The sequence below is a fragment of the Labrus bergylta genome, chromosome 13 (assembly GCF_963930695.1).
Source record: "Labrus bergylta chromosome 13, fLabBer1.1, whole genome shotgun sequence".
NCBI classification, from domain to species: domain Eukaryota; kingdom Metazoa; phylum Chordata; class Actinopteri; order Labriformes; family Labridae; genus Labrus; species Labrus bergylta.
Genome location: NC_089207.1, coordinates 13,490,506 through 13,513,255, shown reverse-complemented (window position 1 = coordinate 13,513,255; position 22,750 = coordinate 13,490,506). Strand labels below are relative to the sequence as shown.

General features: G+C 37.6%; 3 protein-coding genes across 4 annotated transcripts; 1 reads left to right on the top strand and 2 right to left on the bottom strand.

The window, feature by feature from the left end:
- Positions 1 to 2,279: 2,279 nt before the first annotated feature.
- On the bottom strand, positions 2,280 to 9,804 carry gtf2e1 (general transcription factor IIE, polypeptide 1, alpha). Its single transcript, XM_020660431.3, has 6 exons — positions 9,618 to 9,804; positions 8,855 to 9,179; positions 8,599 to 8,756; positions 6,885 to 7,080; positions 6,271 to 6,497; positions 2,280 to 4,274 (listed from the first exon to the last, which is right to left on the bottom strand). Exons 2-6 carry the CDS (start codon positions 9,142 to 9,144, stop codon positions 3,820 to 3,822), a joined length of 1,326 nt encoding a protein of 441 aa, XP_020516087.1. The 5' UTR covers positions 9,145 to 9,179; positions 9,618 to 9,804; the 3' UTR covers positions 2,280 to 3,819.
- Positions 9,805 to 10,311: 507 nt separating this feature from the next.
- Positions 10,312 to 18,106, top strand: rabl3 (RAB, member of RAS oncogene family-like 3). 2 transcript variants are annotated; one of them, XM_020638420.2, is made up of 8 exons: positions 10,312 to 10,396; positions 10,656 to 10,747; positions 14,300 to 14,429; positions 14,514 to 14,628; positions 15,072 to 15,222; positions 16,863 to 16,934; positions 17,541 to 17,579; positions 17,756 to 18,106. In XM_020638420.2, the coding sequence occupies exons 1-8, from the start codon at positions 10,351 to 10,353 to the stop codon at positions 17,810 to 17,812; spliced, it is 702 nt and encodes a 233-aa protein (XP_020494076.1). In that variant the 5' UTR covers positions 10,312 to 10,350; the 3' UTR covers positions 17,813 to 18,106. The 2 variants fall into 2 exon arrangements, with proteins under 2 accessions (XP_020494076.1, XP_029134002.1); XM_029278169.2 differs by having other exon boundaries at positions 15,069 to 15,222.
- LOC110004947 (granzyme B-like) lies at positions 17,583 to 22,489 on the bottom strand. Its single transcript, XM_065962190.1, has 5 exons — positions 19,569 to 22,489; positions 19,174 to 19,321; positions 18,715 to 18,853; positions 18,153 to 18,413; positions 17,583 to 18,007 (listed from the first exon to the last, which is right to left on the bottom strand). The coding sequence occupies exons 1-5, from the start codon at positions 19,618 to 19,620 to the stop codon at positions 17,855 to 17,857; spliced, it is 753 nt and encodes a 250-aa protein (XP_065818262.1). The 5' UTR covers positions 19,621 to 22,489; the 3' UTR covers positions 17,583 to 17,854.
- Between the last annotated feature and the right edge of the window lie 261 nt (positions 22,490 to 22,750).

Below are 22,750 nucleotides of genomic sequence, written 5' to 3'. Positions count from 1 at the left end.
TTCACATAGTTTAGACTCTAAAAACCAACACCAGAACCTTCTGAAGAGACCACATTAAAACAGGAATAAAAGGGAAATCAACTCGGGGCAGCTGTGGCTCAGTTGGTAGAGTCGTCGTCGTCTCTCAACCTGAAGGTCGAGGGGTCAATCCCCAGATCCTGCAGCAACATGTCCGATGTGTCCTTGGGCAAGACACTTAACCCTGAAATGCTCCCGCTGCTTCTTTGGTGGCATATGAATGGGATTAGTTCCTTCTGATGGTCTCACTACATTTGCAATCAGTGTGTGAATGTGTAGGTGTGACAAGCGGTGTAAAAGCGCTTCGAGTTGTCAGAAGACTGGAAAGTCCATTTACCATTTAACTCTGTTGAGTCAGTGTTCAACTCAATAAGGTCCTTTAAACAATATCTTGTCATGTATATTACAATATATTTGCAATCAGTCCTGTGGGATCTGCAGTGTCCCCCCCCCACCCCCCAGTTACAATAGAAACTATTAATAACGTGTCTTATTTTGCCCAACACATAACACATAAAGATAAATACATTTAAAAAAAGAGATAGATTAAATGCAGCTTAGCTTCTTAAGAGCACAAAGATGTTAAAGTAGGTGATGAAAGAGAAATGCAGACAGAATGATAGACAGACAAGTCGGATCAATCATTAAGTTGTTAATCTTCAGGCTTTAATGAGGGGAGAGCGACAGCGCTACCTCAAAGCAATCAATCCATAATGTAATCTCCTCAGGCAAGGCATCAGTCATTACAACTTGCCCCCTCTGAGACTCCACCCACATGTATTCACACACAGTTACATACACACACACATAGCTATATGCCTAACGCTTTATACCAAAACTAGTCCAATTTCGTTCCCAGTACAATTCAGTTTGCTCCTGTGAACCTTAATTCCCTCGCTTTCATAATATTGTTTTTTATTTCACAAATTAAATAGCAAACACGCATGAAGATTTTGTTTTTCAAATAGATAGACATTAAAACATGGAATACAAACATAGTGATTAAGAAATCACAGCTGTATTCAGACTTCAGCATCCACCCGCACCATGCTATATCTGTTTTTAAGGTCCCATGATTTTTTTAAAAGCTTTGTGGATTCCCTTCTGAGTTCTGTTCGCCCTTGCTGTGACCCAGCCGATCTCCCCATACTCAGGCTTGCCATGGGAGATCAATGGCACAGCGAGAGGTTAGGTTTTTAATTGAGCTATCCTGAAGCATGGGGGATGTTTTAATGAGGCCAGGTCCTGTTTTCATCCTGACCTTTAAGGCTCTGCCCTACAGGTGTCCATCCTCTAACTTAAAAGGAATGTATGTGCTTATATGGCTACCCCACAGCTGTCAGTCACACCAAGCAACTCAGCAGAGCTTGACATTTTCACCTGAATATAACATGACCAGGAGATGATCATGGCCATAAAATGCAAAATGGTAATTCCTGTTTTATCCTGTTATCAGGACATGCCTAATGTTTAGTGGTCCAAAGTATAAATAATGTTTATGAAGTACATGATCCAGACCACATCCATACAAGGACTTAAAGGAAGAGCGCGCAGCATTTTAGTATATCCAAGTATATCCTATGTAAATGTCCCTTTGAGGGAGCACTAACTATTTGATATCTTTCATCATATTTTATACAGTTTCTTTTCATACCTATTTGTTTGCACCAAATTTGGTTCTTGTCTGCGCTGTAAGGTACAATTTGAATGACAATAAAGAAAGTCTAAGTCTAACACTAGGCGATCCGTACCATGCCCAAGAACGATTCAAATTAGATTGCCTGCCCCTCTGATTCAATTATAAAGAATTAAAAGGATACCATTTAAATTATTACATTTTTTTAGGTGAATAGTTGATGCATGAATTCAGGAAACTGACAATATCAGAGATAAAATGCATACTATTTGACCTTAAATTAGGTAAATATTACTTGGATTGACATTTTATCTTAAGAAATGATACTTTTACTCCACTTTATTAATATTGGACACCTTGTCACTCGTTACAATATTTAATCTGAATATAACCTTCAGTCTTAAAGGACATTGCATTTTCACAAGTTATCAAATGAGAGCAGTAAGCCCTAAAGGTCTGTAATGGGAGCAGCAGGCGGTTTTTAGCATTGCTACAGTACAACATAAATGAGACAAAGTTCTGATGTTCTGGTTTGTCTGGGATGAGACGAAACATGCTCTCCCTGCACGTTATCAGAGAGAAATGTGGCACACTTTGATGTAGAGACATTCACTGAGACATCACGGTTTAAATACAGTTTTTATGCTATTTGTCAAAAGGCACAAGTGATCCACATTAATGTTTGAATAGAGTGTCTGTCAGCTCCACTGCAGCCAAACATTTTGCTTTCTAAAAGCCTAGTTCCTGATTCACAAAAGGATTGTTTGGCGTTTACACCCACTGAACTTGTGCAAATCAGTCAACTAGAGACCGTCTAATTCAAAAACACACACAAAGGTTTTAATGCAGCCCTAACAGCACTAGAGAGTAAACTGCTTCTGTGTGTCTGAGTGGCTCAGCCGTTATGCAGTCATTTGGGGAAAAATTGACCACTCTAAAGGCAAATTGTCTTCATTGCAAAAAGCATCTAATTCAAATAAACACTAGCGCTAACAGCCACACACAGTTTGAGTAGAAAAAGACAGTCTGCAGCTGGTGGTGGTGACTGCTCTCTAGTATTTATAGAGGTGACACATACACTTTGCCCTCAACAGGAAATCAATTTAAAAAAAAAAAAGGATGCTAGTATTTGAGGTGTTTTAAGTCAACAGTTGTATGCCAGGTAAGGTTTGCCTAAGGGTTAGATATTTTACTGTCGCTTGGAGACGCCATTAGCGGCACTATTTCCTTCTCCCACTCGTCTGAAGTTATCATGATGGCACAGATGACTCCAAGTCATTTGGGAGTTTATGAATGGATCTGTAAAACCATCACATTATCAAATATCTAGCATAGATGTGATTGGTAAAAGAATAAAAAGCAGGCGGGGAAACAGCTCCCTCGCCCATCAAACTAAAAACTGTTTAAGTGCATCTTCTTTTCTTTTAAAGATTTCAGACACATTTTCCATTTTTAAACAACTTTATTTCTGGATATTTTCTTTGATGATCTTCAATTTTTATCTTAAATGTTTGAACAATGTATTTTCTACATGTCTTTTTTTTAACATCTTTATGTCACTCAGCCAAACTTTCTCTCACATTCAAGCTCAAATTGTAGGTTTATCTAGACTAAAGTTATTTAACTATGAGTCCTCCATAATCCATGAACTAAACTGAAAACAGACTCAGAAATTAACAATGTGAACGCTTACATTGTAAGCCAAAAGTTATACTTATTCAGTATAACAGTTTTCCGCTTGCTGATGAATTTGTCTCCTCTCTGTAGCTACAAAAAAAAAAAAAAAAAAAATACATTTTGGCCCCACACGTCACAAAAGTTAGCCAACCATATGTTCACACTTGGTCCAGATGGCCTTTTATATCTGAAACAAAAATAAAACTGACAGCAACTTTCACACAAAGTGAAGCTCGTCATCTACTTTTGGTCTGTTGACAAAAGAGAAAAATACTGAGAGATACTGATAATACTAAAAGGTATGATCAGTTATTGAACACTGTCAAAGCATGCCCTTGGTTTTGTAACGAAAAGCATGTATACTGTAAAAAAAAAAAGTCTTGAACAGCACGTTTTGTTTTTGTACTGTGTACAAATATGTCCTCAGATATTACCAGTGAATTTAAAGCCAATTCATCAAATCTAATATGCTGTGTGTGTAAATGTGTTCAGAAGTACATATCCTGGAAGAGGTTTCTTCCCATTTCAATGTAGGCCTCCTTCTCTTGTGCAGACATCTGCTCCACCAGCTCTGGCCTCTGGCTGACCTCTCGGTATGAGAACGGTCGGCCTCCCACCGTCACCATGGGCTCGTCCCCCACCTCTTCAAACTCCCCGTCGTCCTCTTCGTCGTCCTCGTCAGCCCGACTATGAGCAGCTGTGGTGGTGGGAGGAGCTGAGGGAGAGCCATCGTCTGATTCACTGGTGTCACTGTCAGAGTCACTAGCATTTCCTGTGGCGGAGGCGAGTCCCCTGGTAGCGACGCTCGCTCCACCTCCGCCTGCTGCTGCCGCACCCCTTTTCTCATGGATGAGCAAAGCACGCATGACTTCCTCATTCTCATCTGCCTGACCAATCCCAAGACCAGCGTCTCCATCCATGGGTTTGTGTACTATGTCTCCACCTGTCAAAACAAAATAAAACACATCAATAAATATTTTAAAATGGAAAAGAATTAATAGATGACGACTTCTTGACTGTCGGCTGCTTCAAGAGATTGTTGTTCTTTATCTAATGTTGTGCAATTTGTGACACTCAACTCTTGCTGATCCCATAACCACAAGCTAATGCTACCTAGCTACTTTAGATAGGAAGCCAATCAGTAGATAAAGTATTTATTTTGTGGAGCTTAGGGGACATAATGAAAATTAAAGTTGAAAAAGCCAAAGAAACCTTTGACAGTTTGTTCATACTGGTTTAAGGACAGTCATATTTAGGTATACATTTTGGCGTTTGGCAGCCACATCATGTTTTCTTAAGATCCAAAAGTACAAGAATACTCAGCAGAGAAAATTGGGCATAGGTCCACCAACTGTAAAACTTTAATTACTCTGTGGTCGATCACATCTAGCTCCTTTTCAGCTCGTAAAGGAATTATTAGGCTGATGATACGTATACATTAAAAAAAAAATACTTAAAATTTGCTCCGTAAAATAAAAATATAGACCTCACAGCAAGCTTGTTTGTTCAATGTTTGTGTTACACTTTAGACTGCTAAAAGGCGTCTGATAGATCGGCATGGGACCGGAATTATTAAATTGTTTTTTAACCTGATTTGAGAAGAATCACTTTACAGCAAATATATCAGAGATGATATTAAAACCATTTACAACCACAAACAGTGATTACCATGGCAGTGAAAAGACAGGTCAGACTCTGTAAGTGATCATTTCTTCAGCTGAAGAGAGTGAAGCAGTAAACTTCTCTGTTCATACCATTTGATTTATTCAAGAGTTACATTTAAAACTTCAGGCTTTTGAATTATGGCTGCTGAAGTTTTCTAGAATGGGAAAATTTTATGCAGATAATGCAAATCAAAGTGTTATTTTCAAAGATTAGTAACTTTCATATGTAAAGACACAAAAAATTGCATAAAAATACAGCTAATAAAGGGTTTTGACATTAAAAATGTTCTATTGAATAGTTTGACTAAGATAAAGGTGGAGTAGCTGTAATAAACAGATACTTAACAGACTGTTTTATTATGAATATAAAATTAATTTACATTGCAGGAAAGTTTCTAAAATCATTTGTTTTTGCTGTTATTTTAGTGATTTAAAGAAAGAAAATCTGTTTGGACAAAAATCAGTATCTGCAGGTCAGAACAGGTACAAATCTGAAATTGGCCAAGGATATTGCAATCAGTACATCTCAACAAAAAGGTTACATTGAATAACTAGTAAAGTAAATAAGCTCCGGTGACGTCTAGACCAGTGGTTCCCAAAGTGGGGGTCGTAAGATTCCTTCCAAAAAACCATATATAAATCAAAAAATAGTGTCCATTATTGTAAAAACATAAACAAAAAAGTAGTTCAAGAGATAACAGGTGTTCTGCTTCTAGCGTTTCCTGCAATAAATTACCAAAATAAAATATTGGGCTGTTCTAATGCCTCTATTTGGATAGGCATAATCGTGTGCCCAGGTGTCCGCAACATTAAATGTTTTAACCACTTCCAGGGACAATGAGGGTCAGCAGGTAATAATGTTTTTTTCTGCTGTGAAGTTTAGCATTTTGACTTGCTTTAGGAAACAACCCTGTGGGTTAGTAAAAGCAGTTTTTGCCGCTTTTCAATGCGTCACTGACCATACTTTTAGCCAGGGCCCTACTACTCTTTCTAAAAAAATAAAAGGCGGACAAATATATATTCATCATTTCTCAATTTCCTGATTTGATAAAATGATCTTTGACTTTAATCCGTGATCTGATCCAACTGAACATAATATCTTATTAACTAAATTCAACGTACTGAAATGAATGTAAAACAAAAACAGAATTTATTATTTTGGATTTTAAAAAATGCTTGGTCTGTAAATTATTGGATGTACGCGCTTATAATATATTATATCACTTTGTCAACAATAATCACCAAATCATGTAGCATGAGATAGTAACCACTTACTGTTTTTGAGGAGGTCAGGCTCGCTGTAAGCACCCTGCACAGTGCTCTCAGTCAACCAGACGGGCCTTTCTTTGGGAGCCTTGCCCTCATTAGCCTGCTTCTGCTGTTCCTGCTGCTCCTCCATGCTGATAACCACATTCTGGGTGTACATGTCAGCGTAGGATGAGCCTTTGTTGGACCAGGCTTCGCGGTGTGGCCCACTCGCTGATGCCGCAGAACGCTCACGACTGGTGGAAAGACAAAATCATTACCCTCAAAAGATCATCAACAGCAGCAGCAGCTGGTGTAAGTTTCAAACAACATCAGATTTTTTTTTGTTCTGGTTAGGACACTCTTGAAAAATAGACTTTTAATCTCAATGAGTTTCTTTCCTGGTGAAATAAAAATTGAAAAAAGTTTAAACTCCTACTGTGACTAAAGAGAAAAGACTCGGCATTGCACACAGAAGGTTTTGAGAATTAAACAATATCACCAAGGCCATTAATTACTACTACTGTTTACAGAATAGATCTCCTAATTTCGGTCACACACTTAGGGGAAGCTGCTGTACTGTATGTGATGCTGACTGTGGAGGAAGGAGTGTTGTAATTTGTGGAATTCTCTCAGAAGCTTACCTCTGTTTGAGGGCAGGGATCTCAGAAGGCTCGGGCTCCAACAAGTCATGGGACAAGTTAACATCTTCGGTCTCACGTAGTAGTGCATAGATGGGTTCAATCTGCTCATTGAAGCGTGCCACTTGTGTCCTAGCATCAGGACAAACAGACTCATCCTCTTCTACCTCGGTCTGGCAGAACGTGCAGCGAAATGTACCTATTGGTCGTAGAGAAGATTTTAAAATCTAGGGAGAGGTTCAGCTTTAGACATTTTGTTATCCAAACAGAAAATGTCAAGTCTGAAGTTATCATGATGGAACGGGTGAGTCTGCCAGCCGTTGGGAGTTTATGAATGGATCAGTAAAACCATCACATTATCAAATATCTAGCATGGAAGTGATTGGCAAAAAGATGATAACTTTTCCACTAACTCCACAGTTACTGGTATTATAGCTAACCAGTTCACTGCCAATGATTCCGTTCCCCCTTTTTCTCACGGTGTGTCAGATGTATAGATAAGTTGGTTCATGTTGGTTCTTCCTCAAACTCACAGTATGTAAAATCAGCCGCCAGTCGAGGCTGGCAGGGAATCATCGGAGTGATTAATAAATAATATAATAAATGGTATAACAAATTGCAGTTCCGCACTACAGAAACCCGAACATGATTAGCTATTGTATCAAGCCCTGAGTAGTTGACGCCTTGTCTTCCAACAGCCGACCTGCTATACTGCACCTAAACAGATGTGAAGCCAAATGGCTGTTGTTGCTGTCCAAGGGAGGAGTAGCCACAAGCAGAAGAAGTCACAGTTTCATTAAGAGCCAGTTCATGTTTCCAATACTCCCCCACACTTATTAGAAACTAAATCTGACCACTGTCATCTCGTAAGTGAGAAACAAGAAGGGAGCAGCAAAAAAAAAAAAAACATGCAAAGATAAACGTAAATATGGTAACAATACGTATCAGTATTTGTGTAAGGTATACTTGCTTCTCAAATAACTAAAAATGTTGAGTCCGTGTGTGTTTGCAAAGACGATGTCGGGCTCAGTTGTTATCTCTTGACTCCAACTAGATTTGACCAACAGTGACATATATAACCTGATGTTATTATTAAGCCACTGGCTGTCAGGGTAATGTCAAGCAAATGAAAGGGACTTCTTAAATAACTGGCAGGAGTTCTGCAGTTTGTTTCTTGTTCTCCTAAGAGGACAGAAAGTCATTCAAAATCTCATGAAGACATTTCGATCAGTGAAATGGTCAGTAAACAAAAGTATATATAGATATAACTTATGTTGTAACCAATTTCTTTCAAAACAGACTGTCTGCAGTCTGACAACAACAGTTTCTTGGCGCAACAGCCAAGACTTTTGAGCCACAGTCTTGGCTGGTGCCAGGTGGCTGTGTTACTTCTTTATCACAACATTTAACACGCATTGTGGGGCCTACATCGATTAAAATATTAACAATTAGTTTGATCGACTAGTATTACTGACGCCAACCGGCGGAGGGCGAGGCATTCAAACGTTCAGCAAACTAACTCTGCACATCCCACGTGAACACTAGAACTCACTGCTGCCTACAGATTTTGCATTTTGACGCAGATGTACGCTTGGCTACAGATAAGTAAACTGCATATTCTTTGCTGAAATGTGAACACAGCCAGGATTCAGTTAATTCAGACACCTTAGAGGGTACCATTACCAGTTTGCGACATTTCATTTTGGTCAATATTTACCAGTCATAAGATCAAACAGCTGGTTGGCTTCTAGGTCAGTGAAGGTGGAGTGGCAGCAGGGGCACCTGAAGGAGGCACGATTGGTGGAGTCCCGCTCATCCGTCTCAATGCGCCGTCGCATGTGATCCAGTTTATACTTGACCACGTTTACCAGCAACCTAAAAAAAAAATATGCACGGTCGAAGCACTGTTGCATACAACATGGTGAAGAGATGCGTTGAGTACACCATTAAATCCAAACAAAACAGAAAGGTACCTGTAGTTGATGAAGTAGTAGTTGTGCCTTGTTGTCTTGCCATCAGGGGCTGTCTCCACTCTCATACGGCACTTCACAAATTTGTCAGACTTCAGGGTGTTGAGAACCGAGCGCAACTGTTTACGGTCAAACTTGAGCAGCTCCAGCATGTCCTCTTCTCGCACGCAGGGATTTCGGATGAGCACATCGAGAGCCAAGGCATGTTCAACTCCATAGAAACCCCTCACAACCTGCTTGGCAAGCCGTTTGAGTGCTGCCGGGACCTCGGTCAGTAGTTCTGGTTCTATCATGGTCTGCTATGGAGAGGAGGAGGGAGGAAAGAGTCCTGTGAAGAGACATGAGACACCATTAAAGTCAGAGAAGTAGCAGACACAAAAAGATACCTTTAGTAGAATGAATACTGAGATAATGCTGAAGGGTTATCATGTATTTTAAACAGGCATTTTTAAACTTTATATTTAAAAGAACAATTAAAGCCAGTATGTTGTGGAAAAATAATGACATGTGTTAATGAGGTTTGTATTTTGTGTTTGCATGGTAATAAATGTATTGGCCTGCAGCTACAGCATTTCATTTATAATTCTTGTTTCTTGTTACATTGTTATATTTTCTGCTTCATTAGAGATTATAAATGTTATGTTTGTATTGCATTGTTTTCTGAAGGTACCACAAAGTAATTAAAGCCTTCGGCAGCAGACTTAGTTAGTGTAATAGTTTCTCTTATGTGTGCAGAAAACCCGTCGGCATGGCAACCTTAACCTACCTGATAGTTTTTTTTAACTTTATGATCCACCGATACGAAAGAGAAACCGGTGTTTTCTTATGGCATTTTAGTCCAAACGAATCAAAGATGAGGCTCACTTAACAAATTTAACTTCTGCTTCTTTACACTGCTATGTAAACTAGCATTACTGCGTCGCTTTTAAGAACACAACCCCGGAAATAAATCACAACCTCGCGTCTATTATTTCCTGTTGCCTTCTTTTTCTTCTTCTACGGTGAAGATTTGGAAAGGATTCATCCAAGTACTTGCATTACTGCCACCCTCCGGCTTTTAATTTCCCTTATTTTCCCCAAGCAAGTTAATGTACGAATCACGCTGCAAAGGTTTGATAAGAATACATTTTGGCTGAGCTGTAGAAAACAACCCATAAGCCACTAAAAAAGCAAAGTTAGTTTTAATAGATTGTAATTTTGTTGTTCTGCTTCGTGAATTAAATGATATTTTTTTTCTGAACCAATCAAAATCGAAATAAGTTGTAAGGAGGCGGGCTTTTCTGAACCAATCAAACATCGAAATAAGTTGTAAGGAGGCGGGCTTTTCTGAACCAATCAAAAATCGAAATAAGTTGTAAGGAGGCGGGCTTTTCTGAACCAATCAAACATCGAAATAAGTTGTAAGGAGGCGGGCTTTTCTGAACCAATCAAAAATCGAAATAAGTTGTAAGGAGGCGGGCTTTTCTTTGTTTACTTCCGGTATACTTCTTGTCCATAAAATGGCTTCTCTTGACAGGGTGAAAGTGTTAGTTTTAGGAGATTCCGGTAAGCTAAGTGTACTGTTAATGAATACGTCTGCTTGTTTGTAAAGCTAGAAGTGAATTTTAAAGACAAATACCGTTCAACATGCTCTCAATTATATGTTAATTAATGGTCAAAGCCTTTGTCATTCGTCTAACGTTGACATTGGACAGCTTTATGTGATGCATTTGCGTTCAACATTACTTCTTAGTGCTTCATATCATATAACAGTGTACGACCATCTCATTGTCAATCATCAACCCACATGTCTTGTCTTTTGTAGGGGTTGGCAAGTCTTCCTTGGTCCACCTGCTCTGTCAGAACCAGGTGTTAGGAAACCCGTCCTGGACTGTGGGTTGCTCCGTGGATGTTCGGGTGAGTAGATTGAACACATTGTTACACTTCATTCAGCCACCTCTGAGATACAAGCTCGTAATGACTGAAATGCATGAACAATAACTGGCTCAACAAATCTTATGCTCAAGTTAAAGGACAACTACCAAAGTACAGTATTATATTGTGTCTTCTTATCCAGTTTGAAACCTCTTCAGTTAAGGATCGGTACGTTTCAGTAAAGTTGTAGTTGATTGGGATTAGGGTCAAAAGCGGTATGTATAAGGATCAGAAATGTAATCGTGGTGTTGTATCCCTTTTGGGGCCCTGTAAGTAAGCAGCCTCGTTGCTTCCTGTTGCCAAAGTGATGAGTAATAACAACATCAACGCACAGTTAAATGGCTGATGGCTCATTTTGTCTTACTGAACACCCAGAAAGCTCAGTTAACAAAGTCAATGAAACTTAGGACACAAACATGTCACTGTAGTACTTTGAGTTAGAGCTTTGACTTGCGAGCTATGCACACAGATGCAGTCAATCAGACAGACGTCAGCGCGCAACTGCATCACCAAAGCCAACAGAGCACTATTTGGATGTGCGCAAATCACCACGGACGTGGAAGAAACCTAAGCGAAGAAGTTAACTACAGTGCTTGCTGAATGGGTGGCAACTGACTACAAGGCCACTCAATATTGTGGAAGATTCAAAGGCATGTTGTGACCAGTTAAATGCCTTTGACATCGCAGGGAACAATAGTTTCATGCGTGCAGAAAAGCAACTCAACTGTAACTCCTGAAAAGAAAGCAAATGCTGTTGCGTTGGCCAGGGATCAAAGTGCTTTTTTACACCGTAGGTCACATATACACAAAGCAGAGGCCTCTGTGTGAAGGGTCCGTCAATCATCAATCAATCAATCATTATTTATATAGCGTATAAGTGTTATCTCGAGACGCTCTACAAAATATGGGATAATATGCAGGCAGGATTTCTATTCCTCGCCTTCACATTGTCCACACTTCCTTGCCCCTAAGGTGGAGGTCAGAGCAGGCCGTGCATGAACGAGGACAGCGATGGTTGTGGGGACAACACAGTCCGATGTAGGTGGCTGGGCGTCAGGCGGCGGTTGGGACGACACAGTCCATCAGCATTAACTTACCCCATTTATTCAGATTCATATGCTGCTAAGGTAGCAATTGTGGTTCAGTGTCTTGCCCTAGGAAGCTTTGACACACAGGAGCTGTGGCTCAAAGTTCTCTCAGAGACAACCGTCTCTACCAGCCACAGCTATCCCTGTTGGTGTGTGACAATGTTATCCTTTCAAAACAACAAAAAGTTCTTAACCAGACCTTATAAATGAAAGGATAGTCCCAAAATAAATGCCATCACAATTTGATTTACATTTACTGGAGACACAAAAGGATACAAAATATGAAGCATGACTTTGGAATAATGACAACGTAAGGTTAGAATCACTTTGAACTGAATTTACCTACGTCTGCTATATTATACAACTACGATTACGGGAAGTGCAGTCCTCTATAGATTATCACACATCTCTGCATTGATGTCTCTTTCCTAAACTGTCTCCAAGCTGTTACAGATTCTGAAAAGTAAATCACAAATTTGGTGATGAGCTTTTTAACTCCCTGGTGAGAGAAAAAGCATTTCTAAAAGAGTGTGTCTCGTACCAGTGGACACAAAATCAGGAATGTTTTCTATGAAAAGGTGCCTTAGTTGCTTCTACTGAGAAAATTGGAGTGAAGTAGATTATACTTTAAACTAAATTGACCAAAGGATGTAAGCTTGTTGTTTAAATAAAATCATTTATGCACTTCTGTAGAGACATGGTTATGACAAACTGGTTTATGTTGAAATACCAGTGATTTTGAAAAAAATTGTTTCATTTGACCTAGACAAACAAAACTGATTTACCAGCAGATGAAAGATTGGCGTAAAGAAAGGAGGATAGTCAGGCATATGGTTTTATTAAGGACGTAAGCTCCAGTTTTAGCCAGAGGGTGGCAGAATTGAGTCATTGATGTTCTGTAGAACCCCACTGCCTGTATGCCAATGACCTAGTATTAGCGACCAAATAGTAATATTTTAATATGGAAAGACTTTTTTTTAACAATTGGGATCCAAATGGAAAATTTGGGGGAAAAAATATTTTTTTAGTAGAGACACCATCTTTATATAAATGATTCTGCCGATCATAGATAGGGGTAGAGTCAGTCTGTGTTTGAGTGTATCAATACATTCTTACAGATTAAATCAAAAGTTTAGTTTTTATTTAAGGCCTCGATACAATATGTGATATGATCCTGAACAATCTTATGATCCCTTGAATAAAAATAAGGTCACTTAAACCCCAATTCATTGTGTAACTGAATCTTTCAATCGTTAATAAAAGTTCAGGAGTAACAAGTTTTGGATCTATTAAAGTAATAAGTTACTTTAAACTTTTAAAAATGGACCAAAATGGGTTTTTAAATGCAAATAAAGACATTTTAAAAATGTGAGTTATTGATCGCAATTAATTATTGAAATTCAAAAAATGAATCATTTGACAGACCTCATCTAAATTTCAAAATGTAAAATTGTTGTAAAGTACAAGTAGCTCTAGACTGCATGCCGTTCTGATTAGGGGTGCAAACGAGTACTCGGGTTCCCTTTAATTAACCCCCCTATGAATTCACAATGAACAAAAAGTCCCAAACAAATGAAATATGTAATATGATCTACGAAAGTTCAGTTCCAATTGTCTTTTTAATCCACAATAAAAGAAGGACTTTCACTTTGCGATTACCGCTTTACTCCGCTAAACCAATGATGTTTGATCATCCAGGACAGAGCAGCATAACTAGATGTTTTCTTATATTTTGGAATTTTAGATGATTATTCTTTTAATAACTACAAAATGGAACAACCTTATAGGGAGAGACAGCTCATAGTGGACGGACGAGCGAGATTGAGCGAGTGTGTCATTACGCACAGTGGAGAAAGCTGAAACAGACAGACACTTCACCTCGTTCTATTGTAACTTCATTTACCAGAGTAAAGTGTGCTCTACACTGCAGATTGTCTTTGTTAACACAATGTTGCTGTCAAAACAGCTTCAACGTGCGATGAGTGGGCATTGACGTCTGCCGGTCCGCTCGCCACACTCACTGCTCTAATTATAATAAAGTGTTAGAACGGTCATAACACGTTTGTGTGAAGTTTTATTTGAGGTTTGCTGTCTGTTGAAGTAAGAAATGTCATATTTGAATGTTAATACAAAGGCATCTTACTAACAATTATCAAAATCCCGAAGATTCAAATTAATCAATAGATACAGTCCGCATCGCGTCATAGTTGGGGGCGGGGCCTGAAAACTACAAAACGATTACTCGAGTACTCGCTTTATCAATGGGAAGAGTAATCGATTAGAGAAAATTTTGCATTTCTGCACCCCTAGTTCTGATACATACTGTATGTACCATACTTTAGAAAATGTTGACGATATAAATCAGTCCGTAACTCACATATTTCAAATGCTTAGAGATTTAAAATCATTGAAAAGATCAAATCACTTCTTTTTTTTTTACCTGCAGGTCCAAGACTACAAAGAAGGAACCCCGGAGGAGAAGACCTACTACATTGAACTCTGGGATGTTGGAGGATCTGTTGGGATTGCTAGCAGTGTCAAAAGCACCAGAGCCGTCTTTTACAATTCAGTAAATGGTGAATAAATAAATCAAATCTTTAAACCTTAGGATCTCTGTTATTCAGTTGTGACATATGGTAACATGTTTTTCCCCTGTTCAGGAATAATGTTGGTACATGATTTAACCAATAAGAAGTCCTCTCAGAATCTCTACCGTTGGTCACTAGAAGCATTAAACAAGGATTCGTCTCCAACCGGAGTGATCGTGTCAAATGGGTAAGTTGATGTCTTAAAATTAATTCCAGATATAAAATCCTTCACAACAAAGTTTAAGTACTGTCTAAAAGCAGACTAGAGCTGCATTCATTTATTTTTCGCTTGATGTATTTTGTGTGTAGTGTAGTGTTTTGGTTTGTTTATTTTTGTTTATCGTAATAACTGTTGTGTTGATATGGGTTTATGTGACTGAATGTTATCTATGGGACAAGAGTTTAAAATAAGTAAAAACAATAAACGCTCTGTGAAACATATCAGTTTCATGTTCTGTATTGGAACTATGTTAAAACGTATCGTCCGTATCAAATAGAATAAATTGAAATTGGTTTTATTTGTTTTGAAAGTGCAGAATATGCATACTCACAAAGTTGTCAGTGTGAAATGATATATGTATCTTTATCTTCTCAGTAGTAAATACCGGTAATTATGGTTTCTCCCAGCAGTGACTATGATAGAGAACAGTTTGCTGAGAACCCAGTTCCTTTGCTGCTGATTGGAACAAAGTTTGACCAGATCCCAGAGACCAAACGCAATGAAGTTCTCACTCGGACCGCCTTCCTGTCCGAAGACTTCAATGCAGAGGAGATTAATCTTGTAAGTCAACGTGTTCTTTTTAAATTCATCCACTTATTGGCTTTATTTTTTTTGTTAACATAAGATATTTTAAGAATTGAAAAATAATCCCTGTAATGCTTTTGTTTTTGGGATTTAACATATCAAAAGCTATTTAAAATGTCAACATTATAGACAATGGTAACTGATTGATTGATTGATAAATGACCGGCCATTCAGAAAACCAAAAACAGCTGTTACTGATTGAGCCAGTACAAACTTAAAAATATGGTCCAGATTTATTTGCCATTATAAAATTATCCTCATGACTGAAAGCATGATATGTTCTCTTCTAGCTAATACAATAATCTTCCAAAATGCTTGTTTTCATTTTTGTTCATTCTAGTCAAGCCTAGCTGTGTTGTTTCTTCTAAATTGGACTGAACTATAGTTCTGTTTCTGTTTTTTTAGAAAGGTGCAAATACAATAAAGACAACACAAAACTCTTTGACAATACCTTCAACTGGACAGGCAATATGGCTTCCAGCTGGTGCCATCCTGGAATAGCACCTTAGTATTACACATTACATTCCAGTATTATGCTCTTAAAGTTTCTATGTCTCCACATAGGAGCAAGCAGCAAACTCTGAGGAGCTATGATCAATGACAGGTCTTAACTGTCCATCATCACAATGGTTTTAAATGTTCAAAAAATTTAAATTAAAAAGCTGTGTTCATTAATTGTAGGTCCGAACAACAAAAGGACTGTCTTTCTGCTGCAGTTTCGATGTGGACAATAAATCTCTTTGGTTATGTCACAGCACCAAACACACATGGTTAGGCTTTAAGAAAGGATCAAAGTTTCACCTGAAATGTAATCAACTGTGACTGCTCAACTCGTCACATGAACAATGATCATTCGTGTGATAATCTCATCGCTTGCCAATTGTTGCACAACAACGTTTGCAGAACCACTGTCAACTGGGAGAAATGCCACATTTTTGGAGACCTCCCCTGCAGTCCAGGTCAAGGGAAGTCAGGTGGGGTAGTAAAAAGAGTAACGTGCCTTTCAGATTAGGGATTAAGTCCAATAGTTCTCCAGAAGTAAATAAAATGCCAAAGTGGCATGACAAAGCATCCAAATTTGAGATGAAAATATGAAGCTTCAATTTTATGTTTGAGACAAAAAAAATCAAATACAATTTTTTTCTAACTTGTTTATTTATACAACGGACAGAGTCTCATGTGATATGTTCTCCTATTGAAATAATCATCGTCATGTCAGACGGATCAAGTTATTTATATTGTTTTAATATGATGTATATAACATTCTTGGGACATATTTGTAATGTGTCGGTCTGCTTAATTATCAAAAATATATATTCAAAAAGGTTTGTCATTGAGTTTCATACAGAGGTTCAATCAAACATCTGTTTAAAATCTGGCACACAAAAAATGTAATTGAAGAAATGTATTATAATTTTAAAATCCCCTTTTGTTTTTTTTAAATCAGTCTTCCATGACACCTTGTGGTGGTATTCAAGATAGAGCATGGCTGATCAAGTCATCAGAACTCTTGAATGATCAAAATCAAAATGAAGACATAGAGTTGTTTGGTTTAAGTAGAATAAAGGCTGACTTTATCTGAGGTTTATTGCTGAGGTACTGTTTTGTTTTTGCAGGACTGCACCAACCCGAGATACCTGGCTGCAGGAACGTCCAATGCTGTGAAGCTGAGCAGGTTCTTTGACAAGGTAAGAATTTCTTGATCTGTAATGTGATTTGAACTTAATCAATTGTCAGCCAGTTGACACTGGTAGAACAAAAAGAGATATTGTGGAAATATACATTGACTGGTTGGTTGGGCAACAATGACCCCCCCCCCCCCCCCACACACACACACACACACACACACACACACACACACACACACACACACACACACACACACACACACACACACACTTTACACTTATACATTATACTTCCACTTCTCTGGTGTGAATGGACTAATGACATGAGCCTCCTTCTACCAAGAAATATTTAGTAATATCCGACGGTAAAGTTAATCATTTTTTCTTAATCATTAGGTTTTCATATTGTGTTAAAAATCAAAGTGTTATATGTAACATTAAAAAACTCTAGGGTAAATGTAATTCAATCCTTTGACACAGTAAATGAAGAACTTGTTAAACGGAACTGAAGCAATTGTGTAATTTCCTGTTTACTTCACAGCCTGGGGTTATTTCATTTACAACAGCTTGTTGTTTGATTTTTAATCTTACAAAGTTTCCTCTTTTAATTTACTATAGGGAATGTGGATTTTGTACTTTAAAACAACCCATCCTGTCTCTTAACAGGTAATAGAAAAGAGATATTTCACAAGAGATCCCAGTCAGGTGTGTATTTCATCTCATCTTTATTTCACTTATAAAACAAAAAACAATGACATTCATATTTTTGATGGATAGATATTTTAACTTCAATACATTATGACATTGTTAGTAGCTAGTACTTGGCTCTAAATTTAAAATGAACAGTTCCTTTAAACACATTACTTTCACTTTCTCCGCAGATGACGGGTTTCACAGACAGGAAACGGTTCAACTTCAAAAGTTTGCATTATGACTGACCTCTGTGGTCTGAAACTATAACCTTTATGAGCCACGTTCAACTATCCAGTGATCCGTTTCTCAATCCAGGGAAGAAAAAACTGGATTTTGGTGAAGACATGGGGATACTTGGGATTATTACAATCACTTTTTAAGGTGAAAGCAGTTATACCCTGAAGTTTGCTCTTGCACATAAGTGGTCCCCCTGAATCCCCCTGAAAAAGGCAACAGAAATACTAGTCAGAAAAATGGCAAATAAACTTGTTTGTCATAAATAAAGAGGAAACAGTTTTGATGTATTCTTTCAAATATAACAGTTGGATTCTAAAGGTCTGATCTTTTCTAACATTGTTTGATTACCTTGCAAATCCCTCCCTTCTTTTTGTCAAATTTAGTGCATATCATGTGCTGACTATTGAAGGAATCAGCCCAAATTTTCTTGCACTCAAAGGGGAATTGCATCTTTTCCTTGGTCTCCTTCAGTACGCTTGAGGGACATCCATCTGGTTCTGTATAGCCCCATCCAGCAACTTCACAGTTAATGTTGGCCAGGATTTCGTCATCTCTCTTAGGTAGTCTGATGACATTTACGTACTTGTTCAGAGTGGCACTGTGTTTTAACTGCAAAAGAGAAACGAGACATCCTGAAATTACAGAAGTTAGTATCTTCTTCTATCAGTTTTTTTAAAGAGTATTTCTTGATCTAACTAATCCATAAAAAACTTTTCATGGGGTTTCATCTCCACACTCTCACCCAGTGAGGTTTGGTGCAAAGGTGTTGCATTGTACAGCTTTACATGAGACAGAAACTGCTGAATCGAAAGCCTCAAATACATTTTCCAAATCCAAACAGCAAATTACATTAAATAAAGTTATTTTTTTATGTACGTTTTGATATTAAATATACTCTGCTTTAGTTTACCTTGAGTAACATGATGTCATAATCAGTATTTCCATTAAATCTCTTGTGTGGATAGAACTCGGCCACTTGAATCCGTTGCTGACTTTTCTCTCTCTTGCTTATATCATGTGCTCCAAGTACTACTGTCATGTGATCCGATCTGACATACATGGAAAAGATCATATTTAGATAAACACAACAATACTAATTATCACTCAACACTTTAGAATGGACTTAATATGATGACAAAAAAGGTGCAATTTAACAATGTTAGGAAACTTCCTGTCTCCAACTTACATATAAATTATGATAAATGAAATGTACAACATTTTAGAATTAATTTAGTTTAGTTTAGGTAAAAGCTATTTAAATGAATGTTCTTTCCAAAAGGCATGAAGGCAGTAACGTGAATATACCTTTACTTTGTTTCAAATAAACATCAAGAAGATGTGATGCTTCATGGACACAAAATAAACTCACAGTTTGCAGTGTGCTGCAGTTAGAACAAAGTCCTCCCGAATGAGTATCCCACCACATCTATGATGTTCATCGACTTGAAGAGATGCCATGTAGGGTCTAGAATGAGGTTTTGCAACCCTACCACCTACTATTCCACTCTCAGAAGAGCCTAACATGAGGAGAGAAGGTAAATATCTACACATTACAAAAAACAATTTATCAACAAACAAACGAGTATTACTGTTCTTCAGAATCAGAGCACCATGTAGAGATGTTTATTTCAAACTAATCTACAGAGGCTATTTCAAAATAGAACAATAAAAACCCTTTTAAAACTGAAAAAAATATACATTTTATTGTCCTATCTTTTATCTATCGTTTCCGCAGAATTTGAAATAAATTTGTTCTCATCTTACCAGTTAGGGAGAGCAGCTGGAAGAAACTTAAAATGCAGTATGTGATTTTCATGGTTGCTGAACAAAGGATCTATCTTGCAAGTAGCACTCTATCTACAACCTTTTGTGGCTTAATGGAAACTATGTGGGCAGGAAACCAAATCAAGCAATGGGGGATATCACACCTTTTTTGTCTGTAGCATATAAGAGATACTTGTTATTTACTTGGAGCATGTTTATTGTTAAATGATAAATTATCTAAATGTAGGATACTGTACTGTGTTTTTACATTCTAGGCCAATTTTATTTTATTTTTTTAAAGGACTGGATGGTTTTCATGACCACTCAATGTGTAGAAAGGAGACAAAGCAACAGTCATATTCTTAAAACACATTTAGTGTGGAAACATTTCCCCTGTGCTGTGCTGCAAAGCAAATAGCATTTCAATTGGTGCTGTTTTCATGTATTTGAGTTAGGTAATGTTTATTGGATCATGTTCATTGTCTTTGTAAGTTCTTCTGTACCTGTGCTGTGGGTCTCTTAAGTCAAAAACGAAAGATTATTTGGTATCCTCTGTTTAAAAAAAAAAAAAAGACAAACTGAGAAAGATTTGGTCCTCTGGTCTTGATTCTCTACAACTAGTGATGTAGCGATATAATAGTTCCACGGTACAATATATATTGGAATATTTTAAAGGTGCACTATGTAGTTTTGGTAGAGAAATGTAAAAGTTGGAGAAGTGTACAGATTCTGTGGTTTATTTCATAACTGTATACACAAACTGTCCGCAGAGGAAAATTTGGTCCCTGGAACACTGAATTGAATATAAAATGCTTCGCGAGAAGTTATGGTGGGGGGTCCACAACAGTGAAACTGTAACTCTCCTGGAGCTTTTTAGCTCCAAACAGTGTTCAGGAACTGATTTTTTCCTTTGAATAAAGTTTGTGTATTTAGTTCAGAAAATATAGCATAGAATTGTTTCACACAAATTTCACTACCAAATCTCCGTAGTGCACTTTTAAAAAGAATAGAAAATTGAAGACTAAAGAAATGCCATCAACTAAAATGCTTTTGGATGTTGAAACAGAGTATGAGATGGGTCAAATGAGCTAAAAGTTAATTTTATAAAACGAATCAATTGCACCAGCTGGACCTTGTTAACAAAACAGAGTTCTAAGAAAAGATTCTTAGCCTCAAATTGCTCCGAATATAAGGCTTGGATTAGATTCTGATGACATAACGTATTCCTTTATATACGTACAAATAAACATTTATTTATTACACAAGTATTGGTATACTTTTCATTAATATGTAAAAGTACAAAATGCATTTGCAGTAAGAGCACTGTTTTCCAGTCAGTCTTCATTCACTTACCACACCTGTGGTAGTGGTTGACACCTGAGTCATTAAAGACATCACACCATTTTACTGTGAGCTCAGCCTGTCAACACTAAAGTGCAGCAGCATTTTATTTAGTTTCACTTCATAGGACTAGCAACTGCTACTTCTTTTTTTACTTTGCTCATATCTGTAGCATTTGATTTGTTCAGTGTTACCGTTCCCCCATAGAGGGGATATAATCCAGATAACATCTCCTTACTACAAGCTGCCTTTAGCTTATTGTCTTTAAAGAGGACATATTATCCCCCTTTTTCACCGTTTCAAACAGTCCCCTGTGCTCTAAATGAAACATCTGTGCTGTGCTTTGGTGCTTGATTCATGTTATATTTTGACCAGAGGAGGTTTGTGACCCTGTATAAACCAGCTCTCTCAGAACGCTCTGTTTTGGTGTGTGTGTCTCTTTAAATGCAATGAGCCCCCCTTGGAGTTTTCCCCGTAGACATCACTCCTCTGTAACAAGAATAAAAATTGCCAACCTGGCATGGGAATTTGTGGCAAGGTCCAATGAATTCGGAAACTACATATTTCTCTCCACTTAAGGGTTATATTCCATACTTACTAGATTATTTAAATATTTGTACTTGTAACGTAATGCAACATGAATGAAGCCCATGTTTTACAAAATATTTTTTTTATTCTCTTTAGTCATTTTATTACTGCCATGCTCTAATTTCTTCTTAAAAAAAACTTGTTAAGACTTGCAAGTCATACTTAATCTGCTTTAGTGCCGTTTACAATGTGCACTGATAAGTGCAAAATGCTCTTTGTTTACTTTGGCTGTTCCCTGTTCCCCTTCTCCACCTCCTTTTCACTCTACACGTACACCTGAACCAAAAACCATTGTAGAGAGCGTGATGGCGTGCAAAGCCAGACCTGTGAGGAAAACAACGCCCTCCTCTTTGGAGGGTTGTGATAACATCAAACAGATGATGTAATCCCTGGAATTTTACCCTCAGTTATAACTTGCCTGACCTTACGAAGCCCCTTATGATGCTAACTGTTCCACTGGTGTGAAATCCTCAGTCAAATAAATGAAGAAGAACACAGATGTTATAGAACTGTAAGTTAGTTAAACTCTGTTGATTAAAAACAACACAATATTATATCATGTTAAAATGTGCAGAGCTTGGTTTAGTTCATTTCTTAATAATGTAAAATAAATAATCGAACGGAATAATGGTTTAATGTCAGGGCAACAAATCTGAATGTATCAATTAAAGCTGCTGTGGGGACTTTTGTTTACCTTTTTCTTTCAGTATTTCTCTAAAGAATGACTCTTTGGTTAATAGTCGGCCGAAACATGCCTGGCTATGACAGCTACCTTTGCGGAGCTATTATCTGTAACTTATTTTCTGTAATGTTTTCATATCATTTAGTGGGCTGCAACTAAAGCTCCATTCCTACGTTTTGCTCTTCTAAAAATATTGCTCACATTAACCTGAGCTGTTTTCACTGCCATGTCTTACAGATGTTTTCCCACTTTCCTAACAATGTGCCACTGGACTCTGTGTTTGGGAAAGATAACCCCTGTCTTGCAGAGATTCTTTGATTTGATGTGTTTGGGAAAGATAACCCCTGTCTTGCAGAGATTCTTTGATTTGATGTGAATTTTAACTTTGGTCTTAGACGTCATCTGTATGGCTCTACAACAAAAAAAGGTGTTTTTTTCACAGCTTGCACAATTGAGGGTTTATGTCTCACTTTTTTTTAATCATATATCTATAGAAGTGAATCATCGTATTAATACAATAATTATGGAAAAGAATAGCTGCCCCAGCCAACCAAATTAAATACAATAAGGG

Bases quoted from the DNA above. Each gene is read 5' to 3' on its own strand.
- gtf2e1 (XM_020660431.3), bottom strand. From the start codon at position 9,144: ATGATAGAACCAGAACTACTGACCGAGGTCCCGGCAGCACTCAAACGG. The intron at 8,757-8,854 runs GTACCTTTCTGT...TTTTTTTTTTAG, and splicing joins TACTACTTCATCAACTACAG to GTTGCTGGTAAACGTGGTCA. The intron at 4,275-6,270 runs GTAAGTGGTTAC...TTGTTTTGACAG, and splicing joins GCCTGACCTCCTCAAAAACA to GTGGAGACATAGTACACAAA.
- rabl3 (XM_029278169.2), top strand. From the start codon at position 10,351: ATGGCTTCTCTTGACAGGGTGAAAGTGTTAGTTTTAGGAGATTCCG. The intron at 10,397-10,655 runs GTAAGCTAAGTG...TGTCTTTTGTAG, and splicing joins GTTAGTTTTAGGAGATTCCG to GGGTTGGCAAGTCTTCCTTG. The intron at 14,629-15,068 runs GTAAGTTGATGT...GGTTTCTCCCAG, and splicing joins GGAGTGATCGTGTCAAATGG to CAGTGACTATGATAGAGAAC.
- LOC110004947 (XM_065962190.1), bottom strand. From the start codon at position 19,620: ATGAAAATCACATACTGCATTTTAAGTTTCTTCCAGCTGCTCTCCCTA. The intron at 19,322-19,568 runs GTAAGATGAGAA...TCCTCATGTTAG, and splicing joins CCAGCTGCTCTCCCTAACTG to GCTCTTCTGAGAGTGGAATA. The intron at 18,854-19,173 runs GTGAGTTTATTT...CATGTATGTCAG, and splicing joins ACTGCAGCACACTGCAAACT to ATCGGATCACATGACAGTAG.